Source organism: Periophthalmus magnuspinnatus, chromosome 9 (assembly GCF_009829125.3).
Source record: "Periophthalmus magnuspinnatus isolate fPerMag1 chromosome 9, fPerMag1.2.pri, whole genome shotgun sequence".
Taxonomy (NCBI): Eukaryota; Metazoa; Chordata; class Actinopteri; order Gobiiformes; family Gobiidae; genus Periophthalmus; species Periophthalmus magnuspinnatus.
The window spans coordinates 21,341,878-21,365,952 of record NC_047134.1 but is presented as its reverse complement, the minus strand read 5'-3'; the positions used below and the strand labels follow the sequence as shown (position 1 = coordinate 21,365,952).

The window sequence follows — 24,075 nt, the reverse complement described above, 5'->3', positions numbered from 1 at the left end:
TTATGTGACCCACCTCCACACATCGCTGGTCACACTACCAAAAGAGCGGAAAAGTCTGGAATTTCCTGACATTACTACATTAAAAACAACCCAAAACATTTTTCTTAACCTAACTATAACGCCCTCAATGAGGGAGTACACGGTAAGACCAGCCCACGGCACTGTCAGCTCTCACTTATCATCTGTATTACACATGGCCCCAGTGTTCAAAGTTGTTATATTTTTTTTTCAATTATTTGTTGTTATATCATTTAGCCTTTCTGCATTTTCTTACTGACACAACACTGACATATACCCTCTTCCAACAGCCAGTGTATCTGATCAGATCTGGGCCCTTCACTGTGACCACTCAGCCCCAACTGAAGGAGTACAAGGTAAGACCAGTGCACAGAACACTGTTAAATGTAACTTAACTTTGTTAACAAAAATGATTTATAATCTACTTTGATGTATTGCGTTACTGAGTATATAGTATGTGTACATATTCTCTCTGTAACATAATTACATTTACTGCAAAGTTGCTTAATCTAAAATGACACGTATCCTCCTACAGTGGCTGTATCTGGTCCGCTCTGGGCCATTCACTGAGTCCTTCAGGACAACTGCCCCCAACTGTGGTTCTCCATCCACAAAATGGAGCTGGATCTTCAGTCAGAGAAGAGGCACCAAACGCCCTGGTTCCAATGGGATGATGCTTGACCCCTGTGGTCCTATACCACAGCCAAACGCCAGTGTGTCCAAGTGTCCAATTTTAAAAGTTAATCAGATAACTACAACAACGTAACACATTTATATTTATTCATCTACAAGTACATGAAACATTGCCAATGAACTGAATAAGTGTCTTTTATGTTAACGTAAGATGTGAACAGTTAATTAGAAAACTAAAGCATAAAAAAATTTACTCTCGGTCTCACTCCAAATCACTAAATCCATAGAATGTCTGTGTCGCTTCTGATCAACTCCGGGAGCTCCAGAGATACATGAAGCGGCACTTCCGCTTCCAGGTGGTTGTTATCAGACTCAGCATCAGTTCCAGTTCTTCCGACATTTTAATCCCGACAGGATGGTTTTGGTCGTCACTGAAGTCCATGCTTTGTCGATCCATTCAATGACTTGCAGGAAGTGACACAAGACTGCCTTAAAGCTCCGGTTTATTTTATTTATTTATTTATTTATAGCGGACAGTGCATGTTGACCAACAGTAACTGTTTAACATGCCAGAATTAGCGAGGAGATGTTAAGTGGCTGGAGTCCTTTGGTTAAGTCTCCAGGGATGATCCAAAATATGGAGTTGAAAACTTTTAATTTATCTTTGAACTGTGTCATGATGTGCACTTGCATGCTGGCCATCAGGAGCAGGGCTTTGCACATTCTAAAAAATCCATCCGGACACTTAGTGTAGCACTTTGTAAGCCAAAAGTTAATCATTTCTTGATCGATCCACCCTTTCTCATTCATGTCCATGACAACTGAGGGGAACTGAATTTTTGGCATGGTTTTTCATTTGAAAATTTTGATCCATCTCCACAACACACCAGCACGACTGTGAGTGTGATTTCTCATGACCAGTTGTCACTATATTCACAATCTTTTGCCGTTTCTCTGTGACACTTCGGCCCATGGGAATGTCAAACATAAGGGGGACCTTGTCCATGTTAATAATATGAACCGGTGTCACTTTGTGCTCAGTTACTTGCTTTTTTAAGAACTCATGGAAACTGTCCACCTTGGCTGCAAGTCTGCTGGCAGTTTGGGACATCGTTGTCCTTGCTCTGATAGAGAGGTTGCATTGCATGAAGTGGTAACACCAAGAAGGTCCTCCTGCAAAGTCATTTATATTCATTTTCTTGGCAATTACCTGGGCCTGGAGACGTAACAGCACCATTGACAAGCCTCTCCCGGGAGCACGTTGTTCAAGCACCCATTTGTGAAGTTGTTTCTCTAGCTGTGGCCATCTTGCTTTTAGCCCGCAATTAGCTTTTTTGTTTTCTTCATTGAAATAAGAATGACTTCTGTTTTTTGCGAGTCCCTCACAAGTTTCTCATTCACTCCAAACTTTCTTTCTGCTGCTCAATTGCTCATTTTTGGTTCCACGTTTTACTGCTTGCCTCTTGTAATTCACAGAATACAATTTTCTTTTTTGGGGGCATTTTTGTTCAGTCTTTCTCTGATTTCTTTTAAATTACATAATGTTGAAATTTAAAATTTTCAATGGTACAGGAGCAGCAGATACTGGTACACGAGCCTAAAGTATCCTTGCACGGTGGTCAGCAGGGCAGTAACAAAGATGTGAAATTACTGTATATATTTTATTAAATAATGGCTTCCAAGCTAAAAAAAACAGATGGAGCATAGTCCAACAGAAAACCAAGAGTCCAGACACACCAACATCCAAAGTCTACTGTTCAGAACAAAAGTGCTGAAAAAAGCCAGATGGAAAGTCCTGGAGAAAATCCAGAGTGAATTCAAACAGAAAGCACACGACATGGCTCAGAGCAGTGTCCATGAACCGGCCCAGGACAAAGTGCAGAAGGGAGTCCTGGTGAAGATCCAGGCACAAGTCCAGATTCTAAATCTGGACAAAATCCCGAGCAAAGTCCTGGACTCCTGAGCTTGACTTTAGTTGATCCTTCAGTCTTTCCTCTCCCAAATCCACATACTACTCACAGCTAAAACATTATAATCTAAACTAAACACTAAACATGATTCAGAATCCCACCACATCTACTTACACCTTACTTCACCAGGAGCTGTAGTCTTTAGAGTGGACTCTCCATCTCAGTGGTTCCTCCAAAACTTTCTCCTGCTTTACCTGCAGCTCTATCGCAGAACTTATTCACACATTAAAACTCTCCCCTCCCTTGTCCCCTATAGCCAATATCATTCACTCTTCTTTAACCTCTGTCACCACTAACTACACTGAAACTAACACACCTATTTGTTTACAGTTTCTGTTTGTAGGCCAGGTCTATTGAACTACACTAAGTGTGAACTATGCCTGGGTCATATTCTGCATAGTCGTTCAGGCTCCTAATGGTTGATCTCACGCCTATTAGCATACTGGCCTTTACTATGGATCAGACCTGGACGACTGAGGGACTACACAGACTTCCTTGTTTTGATTTAGGTCTGATTGGGAGATTGGCATCTCTCACACTTTCAATTTGTCCAACTCAAATTTCTCAAGCCTCACTTCATACAAAATTGCTTTTTTTTCTCTATCTCTAAGAGCAATGGAGCAGGCTCCAGTCATGATGAGTCCTGACAGAATAGCTAAAACACATAAGTCTATGGTTCGGTCAGTTCTGAACTTTTTGATGTGGACCACTGAGAGAGTCATATTTTGAGCAGATGTTAAGTCTTGCTTTGCTGCACAGATTAAAGAGCTAGACAAGTCATTATTACTTTACAATACACTCAGTGAGTTGGTTCTGTAGCCACATCTGCCCTGCGACAGACTGATGGAAGTGAGGCTGCCAATGTGAACCACCACCAACCACACACACACAGACCACATTTACAGGAGGAAAGGTTGGTGAAGTGTCATGCATAAGGACAGAAGGGGGGAGAGGGGGGGATCGGACCTCTGATCTTTGGGTCAAATATAAGTAACATCATTCAGTTGTGGTAAACAATACTTAATATTATTGTCCCAGGTAATTTATGAAAAAGTGGCCCATTTACCTGACTTTACTGTAGTTTCTGAAGATTTTCATTTGTCAATGAAGCTCAGTCTTAGCTGCTCATGTTATAAAATGCATAAAACAAAAACATTGATTTATTTCGTAGATTTAAAATGGCCTTTCCACACATACTTTACCTAGGCACTTCAAATTCATCTTTTTATTGGTCAAAAACATCTGTGTTTTTGCACTATATTGTATCAGTACATTTTTAAATTTCTATCCAAAGTGCCAATTTCAATAATGGCAAACTCACTTTGTGAAATAATAATTAAGTGTAAACGTTTCAATTGACCCTTTTTGTCTGTTTTGTAAGTTTGTCCTGTCCTCACATTATTTTGACTCCATATGAAGGCAGTACCCACTCCAGAAAAGAAAGCTTTATTAAAAATACATTTAAATTGACATCATCGTTATACTGTGTTAAAAGTGTTTTTCAATGGCAGTGCTATTCCAGTCGTCTACAGCAGGGTGCAGCAGATCACTTTGGTCTCTCCAGGTTCGAATCCTGGTCCTGAGTTTGAGCCAGGACTTTTGGGAATGATGTTACTACTACCTGCAACTGGACAGACAAATGCAATTCAATGGCTGTTTTCTTATAGGCTATTTTGTGTTATTCTACAGCGTATGATTTTTTAAAAAGTATTTCTAAAACAGTCATCTCCAGAACACCATTGCAAACCAACAAAAATGTATTGAAAGAGAAAAACAGTTTCAAATGAAATAATTGAAAAAGTAGTTAATTTAAAATGGTTTGCAGGGGTCCAAAGTTATTACTCATTTTCCAAACACATTCCTAATTATTCGCCACATTGAATTTTTAAGCACTCCAAATTTGAGAGGCCAGAGTGGAGTTTCACTGTCACGGCAAGCCAGTCTCAAATTGACTATTAGAGCTGCTTTTGCACTCTATCTGTAATACTTGGACAAAACAAATTTACCTGAATGTGTGAGTGAAAAGTTGAATTTTGTTTTGTTTCACATTCAGAAAAAAAACAATATTATGACAAATTATTATGACTTTATTCGGCTGCATGAAAAAACACTGGATACAGCCCCTTTAATGTAGTTATTTTCTCTTGTGGTAAAATTGAAATATTAAAATCACCTTTTGGGAGGACGTTTTCCTGGAAGTACATGGGACTGTTCATGTTCCCGGCTGGTCGGTACTGTCCTACCACAAACACCTTTTTACCACTGGAGGCCACACCCACTCCCAGCTCAGTACTGTCCTTCCACACCACCTGAGTGAAGTGTCCTGGGACAGAGGAGAGGAGAGGGCTCAACAATACACAGATACTTGCAATTTATCAAGTGGTCTATGATTATGTCATACTCCCAGATGGGGGGGCAATAGACAGCTCTCCCTGTTGATTACAAGTGTGTACAAGAGTGTTTATTTGTATTATTGTTATTGTTATTGTTATTGTTATTGTTATTATTACTGAGTGGTTACAACAAATATTGTATTATAACTATATTAATTTTAGTTGCCTCCTCATCTGTATTAAATGTTATTGGCCTATGAAATGTTGTGATGTCATCTGAAATCCAACAATGGAAGTAAAAAAAGCTAAAGAAATACTACTTTAAACCAATATTTCCTTTCTTTATGGCTTTAACATGATAAAATTCAGCCAAAGATGATGAGTGAAGTGTCATGACTGAAGGCACAACAGCAGTATGCAAAAAAGAAAACCAACACAACTCAATTCAAGCAAGGCAATGTATTTAGGCTACATAAAAAATAAAAAAAAACCTTGGATGGGAGATATAGACTATAGAACAACGGGTTTTAAACTATTTACATGGAGTATTACCTAGGAAAATATTCAGCCTTCTGCATATTCCCAGATTAAAACCAGGTGTAACAGGACTAGGTCTACAGAGCTCCTACACCCAGCTAAATTAGACAGGGGCGCCATGTTGGCAGGGGTTAATTAGCTGTAATGAGTCTGCTTTTGTTTGCTTGCCATTAAATTAAATCATAGACAATGATCCGATTAAACATTAGTCAGGATATCTGGTTTACTTTTCACCTTCTTATATCATCAAAAAGGGTTCCTGTAGATGTTTGTGAAACATAGACTTTATTATAAATCCTTGGACCTATAATGTTTACTGATATTGACAGTTTAAACGATGTGAAAATGATGAAATAATGAAAACACAGTGTGCTCTAACTAATGTGCAGATGTTGTAGCCTGTTAGCAGCTAAATCACTCACCCCAATGTAATAAACACACACAAACATTAATTTGTGATTTTATTTTCTACAATTGACATTTCTGTGCTGTCTATTAACATTGTGCAAATAAACAGTGTTTAGCAAAAAGCGTTTGGGGTGGTTTCTTTTCAAACTACTCTCACTGCCTGATTAATTGACTATAACGCTAATGACAATGCAAATGTCAACCATTATGAGACAATGGCTGAATCAATCAAAAACAAATTCAAAACAATCAATCTAAAAATACATTTGTATTTGAATAGCTGTTAGTCCGTTTAGCTGCAGAAATCCACTTCTACCGTCAATGTGGAGTTTGGTAAATCTGTTAAAAGCCTCAAGCTTTCTTCTGCCCTTGATAATGTGTACATCCCAGTGCTCAACAATAATCCACAATCTCTGAAACTCTCATAAGATTTGTTCATTATGGCTGATGTTGTTAATTCCTATGAGAATTCGCCGCCACTATCCCTGCCAATATGTTGAAGGTGTATATTTTTACCTCATGAGCTGCTTTTACAATATACAGTATCTGTACTGAGGCAAGACATATTTTGGGGGTGCAGGGCCTTAAGGGCAACACTAACTGAAGAGGAATCCGCATAGAAATCTAAATACTGATAAGAAAACCAGGACCAATTTGATACAGACAATTTACACTTAATAAAGAATGTGGGCTTTAAAGAAGCTCTGAGATAAAACAACAAACTCTTCTCCTATGAAATAAACTCTCAGTCAGTGGCTATTAGGTTTTCACCCTGCAGATTTCATCCTTTATGGTTGAAGGAGATTCTGTGTGTATCTGACCACATAACACCTCCTTATAGATGCACATGGATAATTTGCATATCAATATAGCAAAACATTTGAAATGTGCTTTCTGATGAAAGTTCGGAGTAGGGCAGATTAAATATCAAGAAGTACACAGCCTGACTGAGAAATAAATTATATTAAGTGGCTTAAGTGATGATTTGAGTCTAGACTCATTTTTTCAATGTGATTATTTTTCTGTGCGTGAGGTTCAGCAGCTCGTCGTCTCCCTGCCTCTGGTTATATGGAGCTGATAAGCCCAAACAAGGATATTTTGGGGGTACAGCATGTAAATAGACACAGTTAATATGTGGGTAATTATAAGCTTTCAGTGCATTCACTGCTCATTAAGCATCATGCTTATCTAAAAGTAGAACCAGAACATTGATTTTGTGAACAGACTTTTTGGTGGGTAGTTGTGTCTTAAATGAAAATAAATCTAGCAAAGAGCAGTCAAGAGAGATCTTTGCCTACGTGACCACACAGGCATCCTCACACCTCTTCAAAGAGCAACAAAAAGTCCAACTGGAATTGTTCAATAATTCAATGTCTGTCCAATTTGTAAAGATCTTTGAAACTACCACAGCAGCGTCAGGGCCTCTCTCACTGGACTAGTCCATTCTAACCTGAAAGGGGGGAATGCTTTGACAGTTAAAATGTATTTGACAAACACACACTATTCTGATGGTGTTATCTTGTTTATAAGTAAACTACTTGCATTTATTGCAATACTGAGAGAATATCAAATAGGTCTGAAGCCTGGGCCATTGGTGGCCAATTGTCTGGGGACCTTCCAGAGTAGGGGGCTCTAGGCGGCCGCCTACTCTTGTCTAATGGTAGCGTCGCTCCTGCACAAATGTTCAAATCATTTCATATTGTCAACATAAAGCTTTTGTCACAAAAACGTTTGCTTGAGTAAGAGCACAACTTCAGTATAATATAAATATTACTCAAGTAGAAGTAAAAGTATGCTGATAGAAATGTACTCTGAAAAGTATAATTTCTTCAAAAAGTTAATTAAGTAAATGTAACTCAGTTCTACCCACCTCATACCTCCTTATAGCTTTTACTACTTTGACACAAAATGCCTTAATGAACACTGGACTCACCAGTCTTACTGCTGTATCCAGGACTACTCCAGCTGTAATACTTGATCTCACTGTACCAGGAATCCACAGCCTCTCTGCCTAAAGGAGACACGTGCACAGAAACCTACATGTCAGCGGTCCTATAGAATGTGTAAGCTTTTTCAAATATGTGACATTTTATATCTTTTGTTTGTTTGTACGTTATTCAGTCATAATTTCTGTCCTTATGAATGTCACGTTTTGTCAGCATCTTGGAGTCAACCATGATAAAATGATCAGAATGAGTCAAATTGCAGAAGAAACAAATTGAATATGAAGAAATTAAGTAAAGCTTTAAAGAGAAAAAACACCAGATAACACTTATAATAATTACACCTTAATCAGCTTTAACAAACTATGTACAAAGACTTCATTCATAATGAACAGATACTTTATTAAGTATAAAGTATTATCGTAACCCTATAAATCATTATTAATAAACTACTTGTTCACTATGAAGTAGGCCTTTATTCATGCTTTATTGAGGTTAATTAAGGTTGAGTAATTATAAAGTAACAAACATCATAACATGGCTAAAATAAATAAATGAAATTTTTAAAATGTAGACAAAAAAAATCCACCCAAATATGCAGGTATAGGTGTATTTTGATGTGTGGATTTCTCAGAGAAGCTTGTGAAATTGTCAAAGACAGGACCATGACTCTGTGTCTGTGTGTACTAGACCAATGTGTGGGTGTCAACACCAGGCAGAGAAAAGTGGTTCAGTCTTCCCAATGTTATTTCAGATGTTATTTTACATATTTCTCAATGTTATTTTAGATGTTTTGGCTGATCTGTTGGTGTCATGTTGCTGTCACTCTAGATTATATTGATATTATGCATAGACTTCCTTTTAGCATTCAGCCTATATAGTTTGCATTAGGCAGGGTTGAGTGTCAGTCATAACTTAATGGGCTATGGATGAGTACTGAAAAAAAGAAGATGGAAGGAGTTGAATTGTGGGAACAATACTTCAGTCCTTCAGTTGTAAATTTTGGTTTCCTTCTGTGTTTTTGTCTAAATTTAGTAGTTTTATTCAGCATTTTTATGTATTGTTTTGGTTTTGGACAGAAACATTGGTTGTGTTTGCACCTGTTCTGGTTTTGGTGCTGTTTTATGAAGTTGGATTGGTGAGTTGGTGAGATAACTTTGAGGCTAGCCTTAGTTAGGTAGTACCACAAAGCTGGATCACTTTCTGTCAGGGCACATTTCTATGGTAACATGCCCTGAGCTCATCACCTGCTCCAAACCAGATTAAAATCCAGAATAAGAAAAGAAGACAACTCTTTGACCAATTAGTAGTAGTGGTCTTGAGTTTTGTTACTTCAGTAAAAATACAGATACTGGAGAAAAAAAAAAAAAAATCAAGTAAAAGTATCACAAATCTACTTAAGTATTAAAGTACCCATTCAAAAATGTACTTAAAGAGTAAAAACTAAAAATATTTTGTGCATATTTTAATAAAATAAAATCTAATAAATCCTCAAATGTAGTGATTAGCTCAAACAATCTGTCAAGTCAATAATGAAAAATATTTTTCAATTTAGTTAAAGCATGTAGTGAAGTATAAAGTACAGATACCAAAATAAAAGTAAAAAATATCCACTTTAAAATGTAAGTTAAGTAAAGTACAGATACCTAAAATTAAGTGCAGTATTTTACTAACTTTACTTTGTTACTTTGTTTGTCCACCACTTCCAGTTAGAGACATGAATTCAGCTGCTATGAGCTGAGATTAGTGTGTTTAAAAAATGTTTATTTATTTATTTGGTGTTGTAAGTTGTGATCACGCTTCATGGTACCACATATCCAGAGACATGTCTGGGTTAGTTTATCCGGATAAGTGACACTCTGTACAGGTAGTAGAGGGCTGTGGTTTAGTCTTTGATCAGGTTTAGCTTCTTTTTGGGTTTAGTCCAAATATTGATAAAACATTAATCATCTTAAAATGTATACTATACTTACTATATTGAAAGCATGACCCATTTATATAGAGTACATTTCCTTTGTTTTACTTTGATCTGTAGTGATGAGACTTTTGGCTCTTCTCTGGAATCTGAATCTTTTGAGTCAGAGTTTCAAAGAGCTGCTCAAAAAAATGACTTTTTTATATTTATTTATATCTCAGAAGCCAATGTGAGAACTAATTTTATCTACAAACTAATTTCAGAGAGAAATGACCAAGGCTCAGATGTGTTTAAAATGGTTCAAACTGAGAGTGGGAGTGTATTTATCCTTTGGAATTATGCATAATCCAAATATAACATTGCACTACAATAATAATAACTTTTAAACTAACTGTATTTATGATGTCAAATATGTTTTTTGTGCACAAACCTCTCACTTGTAAAGCTGCTCTGCTTCTATGTTGATTCTTGTGTTGGTTCAGTGTTAATCAGTGTAAAAATGCATACTGCAGTCGACTCCTTCACGAACCTGTGAGCTTCACTGAGGCTGAGCTTCTGAAACAGTAGATGTTCTCTCCATGACTGGTTCCACTGTGCATCATGGTGTTCTTCTGGAGGAGATGGTTGGCCCACTTCTGAGCCTCTGCACACAGCTCTGAGCTCAGGCTGAGGGGAGGGGCGCTGTGCTGGGACCGGTACCTGTTATGGGCATCTAGGAACTCGCGCTTAAAACTTCCATCTGGGATAATAATCAAAATATCAATATATATTTTAATTTTTCATTCAGTTTTATGTAGGGTTTCCTGACACTTGGTGCGTTACTCTCCACGGGCCACCATAAATCAGACATATCTAAGCACATTCATGTAGAGGCAAGGTGGATTAAGTGTCTTGCCAAGGGGAACAACAAGAAGACATTTTCGACAGGTTTAAAGTTACAACCTGTGAGGCGCTTGAACGGTTTCAACTTGTGCTCCTACAGTTAGTAAAGAACACTTTCTCACTGTACCTTTGATGTAAGTATTGTGAACACTGTCAGCAGGCAAGTTAAACGTGCACTGTGTAACTCTTCTAGTGGGTCTGCCACCTGTCTCCATGGTGATGAAATAGCTTTGCCTTGAATGTTTCGCAGTATGTAATTGTAACTTAATGGATTCTTGTGAGCCTTAAGCCATGTTATAATGTTGCTACCTCCATCCATCTGTCCATTTTCTTCCTCTTATCCGGGGCCGGGTCGCGGGGACAGCAGTCTAAGCAGGGACTCCCAGACTTCCCTCACCTCGGACATGTCCTCCTGCTCCTCCGGTGGGACACCAAGGCGTTCCCAGGCCAGCTGAGAGACATAGTCCCTCCATTGTGTCCTGGGTCTTTCCTGGGGCCTCCTCCCGGTGGGACATGCCCAGATCACCTCTCTAGGGAGGCATCCAGGAAGCATTCTGAGCAGAAACCCGAGCGCACTCACCTCTGGTTCCTCTCGACGTGTAGGAGCAGCGGCTCTACTCCAAGCTCCTCCCGTGTGACCGAGCTCCTCACCCTATCCCTAAGGGTGCGCCTGGCCATCCTACCCTGTGTTGCTACCTCATCAAAAATATACAAATACTGTGTTTTGTTTCATTCACACATGTTGTGAATGAAACCTAATCCTTTATTATTAGTCTGTCTACATCACCAAAGCTCAAAATGCTCAGTTCCACCTTGTGATGTCATGAAGCGGTAATTTTCAAGTTAACAGCTACATTTCACTCTTTGTTCAGTAGAGATGGGCAGGAAATGTAATGGTTTATAAAAAAATAAAATAAAACAGTGGAGCACTTCATGTATTACCACATGATATCGCACGGAGTGTTTTCTGTCTGAGAGAACTCAGCCTAAATATGCAGGGTTTATGTGTGAGACATGTGTGAAGGAAGGAGCTAACGACAATGAAACTGAACAGCTTTTGTTTACAGTTTCTGTTTGTAGGCTGGGTCTATTGAGCTACACTAAGTGTGAACTGAGCCTGACCTACTTGGCATAATCATTCAGTTTGAGTGTAGTTAGCTCCTCCCTTCAGATAGATATGAGACTGTGTCCACCAGCAATCTGATCAGAACTGAAGAAGCGGCTTAGATGAGCAGTGAAATGTCTTCATTCCTACAACTTTTTGTCCAGTCGACAGATTTAACTTTGGTTTTTACTATGGACCAGGCCTGGACGACTGTGGGATTACACAGACATGTGTGAATGAAACAAAACACAAATCCAGGTATGTTTTTGATGAGGAAATAACATTATAAAATAGATTTTTTTTTTTAAAATAGTGTAATATGGGCCGATTAACTCTGTATATCCATGGAGAAAATGCCCTACTGTAGAACATTCCAGGCAACGCAAAAACACCCCCCACCCCCAGAAAAGTTACACAGCACACCTAACGAACTACAAAAAAAAGCAAAAAGCAATAAAATCAACTTGAATTTAAAATATCATTGGATTTGTCAATAGGTCAATACAAATTACAATTTGTAATAATTATATAATTAATATTTCCTCAATACAGTACATTAATTGAGAAAAGAAGACACTTAGATCAGTAAATCACAAAAAAGTATAAATCTGTGACACATTTATGGTCAGAGAGTTTCCAGTTGAAATATTGATGTGCTGAGTGCATGCACTTACTGTACCTGCCATTATAAGTCCTACAGACTGTCAGCAGCTTCCAGTACTCAGATCTGCAACACATGTGCAAAAGTATTCAAACACACAACAATAGTGTAATGTATACTGGTCTGCAGCTGTTTATCTATGGAACATGAGTCTTATGTAATGTTTAAACACTTTTCAAGCTGACTTTGTTCTGCTTGTTTACAATAACCGTGGGGTTGAAATGTTAAGACTTAGTTGCTTGACCTGGATTTGAACTTCAACTTATGAACTAGCTCAACAAGCACGCACGGTTGTGCCTCAGAAATAACATATTAAAACATATTCTATGAGGAAACACACATTCAAACTACACATTATAATAGTAAATATGAGTCAAAAATAAATTCATCGAAACAGTTGCGGTGTTGTATCCTTAAGTCGAAGAACAAATAAAAATCAAAACTAACATCCCTTATCAAATGAAATCCTGTATATAAACATCATAATATACTCAGAGATTATATTTTAAAGTACTGCATTGTTTACATCTTAAGTGACCTATAATATTGCTGTAAATGAGTTACTTTTTCTAAGCATTCAGCTGTTTCTATAAATCTTGTGTGTTTTTCATTTAGTCTGACATATGAGCTGAGAAGAGCCTATACAGAAATGTTTATTAATGTACATCGTCCCTGTTAAATAAACTAATAAATAAATAATAAAAAGTAGCCAAAAATTGTACTCAAGTAAGAGTAATGTTACTTCAAAATATTATTCAAGTAAAAGTAAAAGTCGTGGTCTGAGGAGTTACTCAAGTAGTTCTGAGAAAACTACTACTCAGGTAAGTTGTAAAAGTTGGAGCCAGCCACCTCCTTTAGAAATAGCACTAAATGTTTTATTTTCAAAGGACAGACCATAAATATGAGACAAACTAAATCATATCATAATCATATCACGATAATCATATATCGCAGTCAGAGGAGACAAGAAACACAAATGTTCAAATCTACATAAAGTCTTTGCCACTTGCTCACAGTGGGAAGAGTAACAAAGTATTTTCCTCAAGTAAGAGTACTTTTACTTCAAAAATATTATATGCTTAGGAGCTGTTTATCCATCAATATATCCCTCTATTAGAATCCAAAATATTTCACTGCAACTATTAGTACAAAACACAACAGTTTCACTAAACGGTTTGCAATATTTTGTTTTCAAATTAGCATATTAATTCAACCTTTACAAAGAGGAAAGAATGTGTGCATATATCTATACATATACTATGTAGTGTCTTACCTGCAGAGGAGTGCAGGAGGTGTGGAGCAGCCCTCTGTCCTCAGTATTTATACAGGCTTTACTGCAGGTATGTAGGAGGAGACACCCATCACGATACATTATACTTGACCATTGTAACCTATGACATAATGTCAGTGAGTTTTATAGATAGTTCAAGGCACAAGTGACTCATTGGTTCTGAAACTGTTGTGCTTCTGGAAATGTATTTGTATGTTTTTTGACATAAATGACATATATGTTTGGAGGATGAATTTTAAGTTAAAATAGAATAATATAACTGCACAGGGGGAGTCCGGATTTTTATCTATGACTCAACTAAATGCCAAAATGGGAATGAAGCACAGCGTAAGTATTTTTTTAAATTATGGAAACCCTGTAAACTATTGCAATTTAAGTTATTAAGAACACATTGACTAATCTATTACAGATCTAGTTCCTGAACAGGTTCATCAATCAGCCACTGCAGCGTTTAAATCGTACCTGGTCACTAAAATGTCACTTAAGTACTAAAACTTTCTGAGATATGCAAATCTTGGCTTTTGAAATGACAGTATATTGGAAGATTGCCACAGGCTTTTTACTATAGTCTATAGGAGTACAACGTGAAAACCCTTTAGCTATTTTCTAATCCAGTCACTAATGTCACTAAAAACTCAGCTACTCAAATAAAATAAAGTGTTGATTTACATATATTGCTTATGTAAAGCTGAATTAAAGATGTATTTGCTGTGATGGATGAAGTACTCTATTATGTTACTTAAGTAACATTACAGATACAGAGGCACACAGTTACTCAAGAGTAAAAAGTACAAGTATTTCACACAAGTATTTTTATTTTGTTAAAGTGTTAAATAAAGCAATATTGATTAAAAATGACACATATTTTGGTCAACAGTAGCAATATGAATCAATTTTTGCTATTAATTTTGTGTATTTATTTTTGTTCGGTCAAACCCGAAGCTTGAACTAGAAAACTGTCAGAATGTTACCACAAACATGGCAAAAATAACTTCTCAAATCATATGAAAAGCACTTTTTATGTTTCAGTCCAGTTAAAAAATGCAGTAGAGTAGAAAGTACAAATACTGCTCTCAAATGTAGTGAAGTAAAGGTTAAAAGTATCCACTCTCAAATTTACTTAAGTAAAGTACAGATATCTAAAAATTTTGCTGAAGTACAGTACTTGTACTTGGTTACCTTCTGCCACTGTGCATTTCTCTGTGGGAAGTTGATTGTTATTTAGAGTGGATTTCTTACTAGAGCTGCACCAACCTGATACCAGATATTGGTGCTGAGTTTTAGCTTTTTTTTTTTTTTTTTTAATCTAAACCAACTGGATTTCAGAATTGAAACTGGCAACCCAAATCAGAGACTTATATGAGGCTCATTCTACTTTCTGATTGGATAATCGCCTTCACAGCCATAGATTATATATATAAATGGACATAGCTAACCTGTTAGCCGCCACGTTCCAAATAGGAAGTGATCATGGGCTGTACTTCAGGCGCCATCGACTCTGGCTCTAATTCACTTTACATTAGAAAATTGTGGCCCCTCTCTCCGTAAATGCAGCTGTCAGACTCGTCATTTTGGTCTTAAAATGTTCATATTAACCCACTCTGTGATCCTGGTATTTTTATTTCACTATTGTGTCTGTAACTCAAGATATGAACATTAATACGAGACAAATCAGCTCCCTTCATTCCCAGAGGTCGCTCATACTAGTGTTAGCAGTAGTTTGATGGACACCGTTGCTAAGCGCCCACCCCTTCACTTCAGATTGGCTCTTTGGTTGCTATGGTCAGAATTACAAATACGGAGCTACAAATTCGCCCTGTATCCGCCAACCTCACTATGCTTCTTTCAACTGGAGCCAAACGCTATGGGTGACGTCACACTCACTCCACTTCTTTAAACAGAAACAGCAGATTATAACATAAACAACTTGGCCATCATTGGGATTAAGAATAAATAAGCATTACAATTGTTATTTTGAACATGTTTACCTTGTGTATGGGAGGTCATGTTTTGAAATTCTAAATACCCTTCTGTTAATTATCAAAAACACAGGTGTTATCAAATCAAAATCAAGTATCTTATAATAATTATTATTATTTAATTATTAATAATAATTTTACTTTTTGTTGTGTAGTTTTGAAAATAGAACTTACCTAGTGTGACCAGTTCCACTTCCTTATTTTCTGAGCTCAGGTAGCAAAAATATACAAATTAAAAAAAAATATATATATATAAAAAGTCTTGGTAATGTGTAATGTGCAATTTAAAATGTCAATGACTGCCCCAACTGGTTATAACGATGAGGAACTTAACTTAAGTTGTAGCTCGAGTAGTACCAGAATGCTCCCCACTCTGTCCCGTGCCTGTCCTGGCGTCCGCCCTCTGTCCGGCGTCCCTCACTGCTGTGCAAAGCCTAGGGTGGACCAGTGCCACTGATACACTTGTATCAAATTATCCTGAATCTTTCTTTTAGGCTAATACTTCTCACTCTCTTTGCAGTTGCCAGTGTATTTCTCAAATGGCCCTGCTGCTTGTTGTTTCTATTTATCAGCCACTTTTAGCCCAACTGCTTAGTCAGAGGCAGAAGCAGTGATCGAGCATTTCACATCCCAGTGTCAGATACCACACACACACTTTCACTTTGACTGTGGAGGAGGTCATGTGATTCCATCATTTTGACCAATCACTTATGATGATTTTGATTCAGCGGTTAGTAGTTCAAAAATATATATACAATTGAATTTATCTGCTAAACTTCTTTTACTATTACCATCAAGGTTATACTGCTACTGCAACTACAACATATCTAGTAACAGTATGATACAAATGCACTGGAGTTTGCTATTTTAGTCACCAGAGCTGGGGACTTGCAACTCATGACTCAAACTGGAGTCAGACTTGAGCTAATATTATTTATAACATAAAACTTGACTTTTTACAGTTGATAGTTTCAGTCATTCCTTTTACAGCAACAAACTAAAACAAAAATGTACTACAGAAGCACAGATATTATGCATTCTTGTGACTTTAATTCCTTTTCAATGCTTTTTGTCACCTTGACATTGGCATTTCATATTTTCTAAATTACAATAATGTCTGCCTTTGGAAAATGTACTTCATAAACTTCACCTCCATTTCCAATAAGATATTTAGGCACTGGAGCTCCCTCTGCTGTCAGCAACTAACAATTCAAAAGTAAATACATGAAGCACAGGAAATGAGAATGCTATGCTAATAGAGCCATGCTTTTTTTTGTGAACACAGTTTGACTGCAGAATGAGTCCAGTGGTAGTTTATGAGGTTAAAAACTCTGCAGGAGTCACAACTAAAGGAGACACAACTAAACTGGTAAAATGTGAATGGAGCATTTTTGAGTGCTCAGAGAATACAATTTTGGATTAATGGATTTATTAAAGCTATTATCCCTAGGCGAGGCATATTTGATATGCAAAACTTCAAGACAAAGAAGGGACTGGGAATTATACATATAACTTTATGTAGTATCTTATCTAAATTAGAATACATTAAAGTCTGGGCAGCAGACCCACATATTTTTATATTTTCTGAAATCTGGCTATCAAATAAAAAGGAAGCGGCGTTGCTATTTATGTCAAAGATCCCCTGTTTGTGGACCTTCTATTCTCCTGTTTTGCATATCTGTCTGTGTCTGTTAGTTATGTAAATGATCTTGATAAAAATTGACTATTGCTGGTATTTATCGTGCACCTTCAGCCCCTAAAAATGCTCTTAATGATCTGTTCATGGTGCTTTCTAAACTATGAAATTATAAGGTCCTGATAATGGAGAAACTTTGAAAGACCAATGCAATGGCCTCAATCACACACAATTCATTTCTATTCTGACTAATCTTAAAAAACAAACTCCATAATTATGAGGCAATGGTGTTTTTCCGCTTGATTTTAGTGACCATTGTCCAGTTGGATGTATTCGAAATACAAAAGTGAAAAAGACGCATCCATGTGTAAAGGTTAGAAGTCATAGCTGTTATAGGTAAAACAAAAGTTTTATTTCTTTTTGTTACACACTTAAACATTGAATCTGGTACATTTTAATGGCAGTCTTGGTCTAGAGCAGAGTGCAGGGCATCTTCTGGCCTCCTCCTCCTGCTCCACCGCCTGTGGTCTTTGCTGTAAAATGCACAGCCTTTATGCTGCAAAGCAACAGTACACAGTGATAGTAGTGTAGTCACATGTATCCTGCTGCGTAAAAGAACCTAATATGTCACTATTTCAAAACATAATAGGAAAGAGGAGTTGTTAAAATGAGATGTAAAGTTAAATCCACAAACAGCATTCATAGTTGGTCAAACAGTACTGCATGCAGTTTCATTGTTTTGCTCTGCAACACTGGAAATTCCCCCATTGTGAGACAAATAAAAGTTATCTTATCTCATCTTTACTATTCACACCTTGTTTATTCACGTGTGTCAGTTGTTTATAGATTGCTTAAAATAGCATATTGTATTTTGACAATATGGCTAGATGGCTTATGGACATGGCATCAGTTACTGTTTTAAAATGTGGCAATGCTCTCTGTCCCTTTTAAATAAACATTCATTCATTGAATTGTTAATTGCAATGGCAGTGGTGCTTATTTATCAGCTGCAGTAAGGTGGTTTTCACGCGTTAGTCACTGTGTGGAGCAACCCCAGTGTGCATTAGATTTAGTTCTGTTTACTTTACTTTTTACATACACCGCACATCATTTGCCCCAAACACGCACCATGAGCCACGTGAGAGTCCATCTGATTAAAGCTTCAGCTGATCAAAGAACTTATTTCTATGACAACGTGCTTCAAGAGACATAGGGCCCTATACGCGCACACACTCACTTCCCCTATATGCGTCAGCTATACCTATCTGTTTTTTTCTTTAACTTGTAGATAAATACACCTTGACGTGCACGCGGAGGAGGTGTGGTGGTGGAATGCGGGTGGAGCCGCTCCAAGACCTCCTGTTTGAAACGCTCTCTGACCGGCCGTTTACTGCGGTCCAGAGTGCGGCTGTTAGGTTCACACTGGCCCTCTTTATGTCGACTTAACTAGTGGCAGTGTGAAAACGTTGGTGCATGTTGCTTACAGTTCCTTAAAAAGTATGAAATTATGACCTCATATGCACTGTTCCCTCCAAGCTGCGCGTGTGCGCAATTGCGCACTGCTGACACGGTCTCCGCGCACAGAAAATCTGTGCTGCGCACAAAAAAATCGAACCGGAGTTGAAAATAAAATAAACACACAACAATTCATTCTGCGCTATTTTTCAGTGTGAGTCAGTGAGTGTGACCGGGGACGAGCTGCTACAGACAATTATGTGATTCACATACGTGTTTGCGCAGTTTATCAACGTCATTGACAGGCTCCTCATGTCCCGCTCCCAGTGTTTTAGCCGATGTGGCCGATGTGGAGAGAAGACTAGCTAATGATTCTAAGTGTTTAACCCCTTAACGTTCCGACAGCCCGCCCTCGGGCAAAGATCCGCGCGTAAAATTACACGCGCGTAATTGCGTAATTTTACGCACTGTTTTGTAGTAGTTTTGCGTTTTAAACATGACGAAACGGACAAAAGAAATGAAGTACGCGACCGAGGACACTGTGGATGTTTGTACAAGTTAAACTAGAGGCATCTCGGACCCGGAGCGGTTCGTGGAACCAAGTGAAGATCTCATGGTGGACAGAGGAGTAGAGGGACCTTATGTTTTGATGGACTGGCACACACCACTTGGGTGAAGTGTCTTGCCTAAGGACACAGTGACAGAAGTTGGTCCGAGCGGGACTCAATCTTCCAACCTCTGTCACAGAATGACTGTCACATGTACAGTGTATTTTTAGTTTCCAGTGTGTGTTTGTTTACATTTTGAAGTGTGTGGTTTGTAAATATATATTTATTTTGACCCATACCACTTGTTTTGAATATATTTTATGTACAAATACACATTATATATTGTGTTTTGATATGATATATAAATGTACAGTAATAGAGCAGCTGGGTGTGCAGATACAGATTCCTCTCAGTGTGTGTTGGTCATTGACTGTCACTAGTTTATGAGTTGTAAAAATCAAATGATCGTGTCATATACTGAAAAAGAGTTAACGGACTGTCTCCCAGACACAGTAGGACAATCTCACTCAGTCACAGCAAAAGCTTCACACAATGGCTTATACTCATAATACAAGTCAGAGCTTTATCATAAAAATGTTAAGTGTGTTTTCAATATTGGAGTTTACAGTTGGCTTTGGTTTGGTTGGAAGCTCATGTTTTGCCATAGTTAAAATTAAATATTTATACTTCCAATAGCATTAACATACTACACAGGTCATGAGCAAGATTTTTGTCATTTTCATTGTATAAGTGGCTAAAGCACTTAATTAAAAGTCTTATAACAGAAATGTAAATGCGGTAATTTGATTCTTTTAATAAACCATTTAACTTGGATGGATACGATGCAGCAGGACCACAGTGCACACGTCTGATGTTGCTCACAGTGGTCCATGGGAGCGCTCAGGGAGTTTGTGTGTTTGCTCAGACTCATGAAAAATTAGAGGGAACATTGCTCATGAGTGATCATTTTGAGTCAACAATTCACAGCATGCGTACAGGGAAAACCCACAGTTTAATCAGGGTTAGAGCATCATTAGATTAGACTGATGTAAGTGGAAATTCAGGTTAAATGAATATGCTCACTCTTATTAACTTTATTATTAAATTCAGTTGGTGCAGTTTGAACTGATAGCTACTATTTCTATCAAAAACTATATTATCCTCAAAATGTCCCTTACACCACTTATAATATTTCATCTCAAAACCCATTTTGTATACTTACCTTTGGGCAGAACGTTTTTGTCAAAATGCTCGGTAGTGTTCACGTTCCCGGCCGGTCTGTACTGTCCCACCACAAACACAGTATTCCCATTAGTGGCCACGCCCACTCCCAGCTCTGTGCTGTCCTTCCACACCACCTGAGTAAAGTGTCCTGGAACATACAGTTGCATCCACTCATTTTATATTGTATGAAATGGCAAAAAAACAGCTTTACAAAATGACAGAAGCATAGTTTTAGTGTTTATGGGCCAGGTTGTTGGCTGTCTGTCTGTTAGCATGACATCCCTGAGGAGAAGCAGTGCTCACACATACTTCACTGGGCAGGTAGACATTCATTTTCACTGTGATCTACCCATTGAAAAGCTAAAAATCCATTTACTTAATTTTGTCTGTACACAAACTGGAGTGGGTCCACATACAGCTGGGATCTGACTTTTAATAAAATCCATCAGACATTCAAAAGTTTTCATTAAAACAGATGTGAGCGTCACAAGTCGATCATTCAAACATGTCACAGGTGTTTTCTTAGGAACTGAAATAACAATGGACTTTTTAAAGGTGTCTGGAACAGTACAGTCTCTGAGTGACATGTTGAAGAAATCAGTGAGAACAGAAGCCAGTTGCTCAGAGCACAGTTAGAGGAAGCAACGATGAATGCCATCTGCATCAGGGGCTTTCCAAAGCTTGTAGTGTCATTGTACACGAGACTAGTCTTGATTAATTTTTTTATGGCCTTGGTGTCATCTTGGACTCAAGCACCTTTGGCATTGGTCTAGGCACTTCAAAGCAAGGCATTTTAGATTGGCAGTGCAGTCGGCTACGCAGCCCCCACAGCAGCCCCTTTGTTCCCCTCGATGTCTGCACTGTCGACACTGGCAAATGGCGTCTTGCAACTCTAAACCCCTGTAATGTATGTGATGGAGCCTCCATCTTGTCCCCTCACTCTGCTCCTGGCCTCAGTGGCTTGACTGCTGGTCTCTGTTGCCTCAACTAAGGCACTCATTGAAACCGTAGCATCTCAGTTGAGGACTCAGATGTGACAGGCCACAGATTTTTCTCATGTGGCAGAAGTATTTTTTATTGTCATTGTGGTATTGAAATAAGTGGAGTATCAAGCCTTTAGGATCAGGTTTGACATATTGATGTCATGACAACACTTTTTTGTACAACTTACTTGTAGTACAAAGAATAATTTAATGTGACATGTAGTTATTATTATATGTGTGTGAAATAAGCAGGCAGTCAATTTGAACTCTGGAGATGTGGTTGGATCAGTAGAATCTATATATCTAGGATTATCAATAGTAATGAAAATCAGAAATAAATCAATGCCAAAACAAGTATCAAAACTACACAGTAATTTGAACTTATTTGAAGTATCGTGTACTGAAAGGTATCAACTCCCCTCCTGTCCTTCTCGCAGGGTGAGTCAGCGGCTCATCTCGCCTCGTGTGAGAGCCCTATTGTCTTTGTACAATTTTGGGGAAAATGACAAAAATAAAGCAGTAAACAATAATGTATAGAAAATTAAGTGGTACTGAAAATTAATTTTGAGTGAAGACCCCCCCCCCCCCCCCCCCACTATATCTCTACTTTTTGAGGCCCTCCTAAATTCCTGTCTCCCTGTCGATTGGTGGAGCTCACCTGTGTTATTGTTGTATCCTGGCTTCTTAAAGTTGTAGTCCTTGATCTCACTATACCACGAATCCACCGCTTCATTGCCTGAAATGCATCAAGCAACAGCAACAGTCCATTTAGCCATAAAATGTGCAAACACCATAAAGAAATACCTAAACGGGGATAATATATACAGTGTGTTTATGTGAGGAACATGTTTACAGTGCACTTATTTCTAATATGCTGTTAACAGACAGGTTTATTATTTGTTGGTTGCTCTTCTTGTTTTGAAAAAAATTTAATGATTGAATCTGTTAAGTCCCACAGGAAAAAAAAGTTTGCTCCAAAAGAGACTGGCTGCTCTGATTGGCTGTTGTAAAGCTGATCACATCGTAAATATTCAACATGTTGGAACCTTACAATTTGAGGCTCTGGTTTAAAATCAGGTTAAAATTTTGTTCTAAAATCAATCAGCCAACTCTGCAAATAAAAGTATTTATGGTGAGGGAAAAGCATTATACCATGGCTTTAATCGCTCATAGTACAATTGTTGTCCAAAATTGCCTTACCTTTTGGAGTGACAGGGGCAGAGCTGGTGGAGCAGTAGATGTTCTCTCCATCAGAGGTTTGACTGTGGGCGAAGGTGTTGTTCTGGAGCAGGTGATCAGCCCATTTCTGAGCAATGGCACACAGTTCTGAACTATAGCTCAGGGCAGGGGTGTCGTGCTCAGCCCGGTATGCATTATGGGTGTCCAGGAAAACCTTCTTGAAGCTCTCACCTGCAGTTCACAAATGCAGAATATAACATTTCGAGTTTTTATTCATAAATTATTACACTTAAATACAACAATTTTCTTATATTGAATGTAAGCAGTTAGCACAAAAAAATATTAGGAAAAGGTTTGAAATGAATTGCATGAATAAATTTAGATACATAATTTAAAGGGGTTATGTACATTTTTGGTGAAAGGTTCAAAAACCTCCTTTTATCCATATGTCATTGTTTTAACTGGGATATTTTACAAAATGGCATAAAGATTAGCTGTCTCCATGGAGACAAGCAAGTGACTCCACCAAACAAAGCATTTTTTTTTTTTTCCAATAAAACCACCTGTAACTGAATAAATTAAAGATAGATAAGTTTACACCATTCTGCAGAATATTCCAGGCAAAGCAATAACATTGTATTAACAAACAAGAGACGTACCATCCACTAGAAAAGTTACATAGTGCACCTTTAAATTCAAATTCGTTTCTGGCATTTTATTATTTTATTTTTATATCACTTTTAATATTCATGCATATCAAATCCCCTCTTTTAATATTTCTTTCCCCATGTTCAAACATTTCAATTTAAAAGTCACATATAAATCCCAAATCGTGCAAAGAATTTGAAAAGTGCACCACACTTACTCGCCATAGTGTCTTTAGCCAAGCCTGGAAGAAAATCACATCAATAATGAATGGACACAAATAAATACCAACATACACATTTTCAAACCATGCAAATATTTACATGCAGTAGAAGTATTCTTACCTGAAGCTGAATGCACAGGGTTTCGTTACTGATTCATGAGGATGTGGTTTGTCTGTTGCTTAAATAGCATCCTGTTTGAAGATGAGGAAGAGGAGGAGGATGAGGGGGCTGGACTGTGCGTATCTGTGACCAAGCTGACAGAAGTACAGTCTGGTTTGTGCTGTTGCTGTGGTTACTCTGAGGGTAATTATGTGGTTTGAGCAAAACAGGGCAGTTTTTATCTTTAAAACCATGTATGTAAACCTGTTAAAATATTATGTTACAACATGATGACTAGACTAGACATTTGTAATACTTATAATACTTTCCCCAATATATTTGAGAAGATATTTGAACTTTTAGGATGCACATGTGTGTAGTAGTAGTTGTAGTTGTAGTTGTAGTAG

At 37.8% G+C, this 24,075-nt stretch overlaps 1 protein-coding gene across 1 annotated transcript; it reads right to left on the bottom strand.

Annotated features, from left to right (window-relative positions):
• Nucleotides 1-4,133: 4,133 nt before the first annotated feature.
• LOC117376144 (uncharacterized) lies at nucleotides 4,134-23,728 on the bottom strand. The gene is made up of 12 exons (XM_055224235.1): nucleotides 23,690-23,728; nucleotides 23,566-23,589; nucleotides 22,722-22,931; nucleotides 22,180-22,257; nucleotides 20,537-20,686; nucleotides 17,790-17,844; nucleotides 13,679-13,739; nucleotides 12,424-12,445; nucleotides 10,287-10,496; nucleotides 7,833-7,910; nucleotides 4,795-4,944; nucleotides 4,134-4,248 (listed from the first exon to the last, which is right to left on the bottom strand). The coding sequence occupies exons 2-12, from the start codon at nucleotides 23,570-23,572 to the stop codon at nucleotides 4,148-4,150; spliced, it is 1,122 nt and encodes a 373-aa protein (XP_055080210.1). The 5' UTR covers nucleotides 23,573-23,589; nucleotides 23,690-23,728; the 3' UTR covers nucleotides 4,134-4,147.
• Nucleotides 23,729-24,075: the final 347 nt, after the last annotated feature.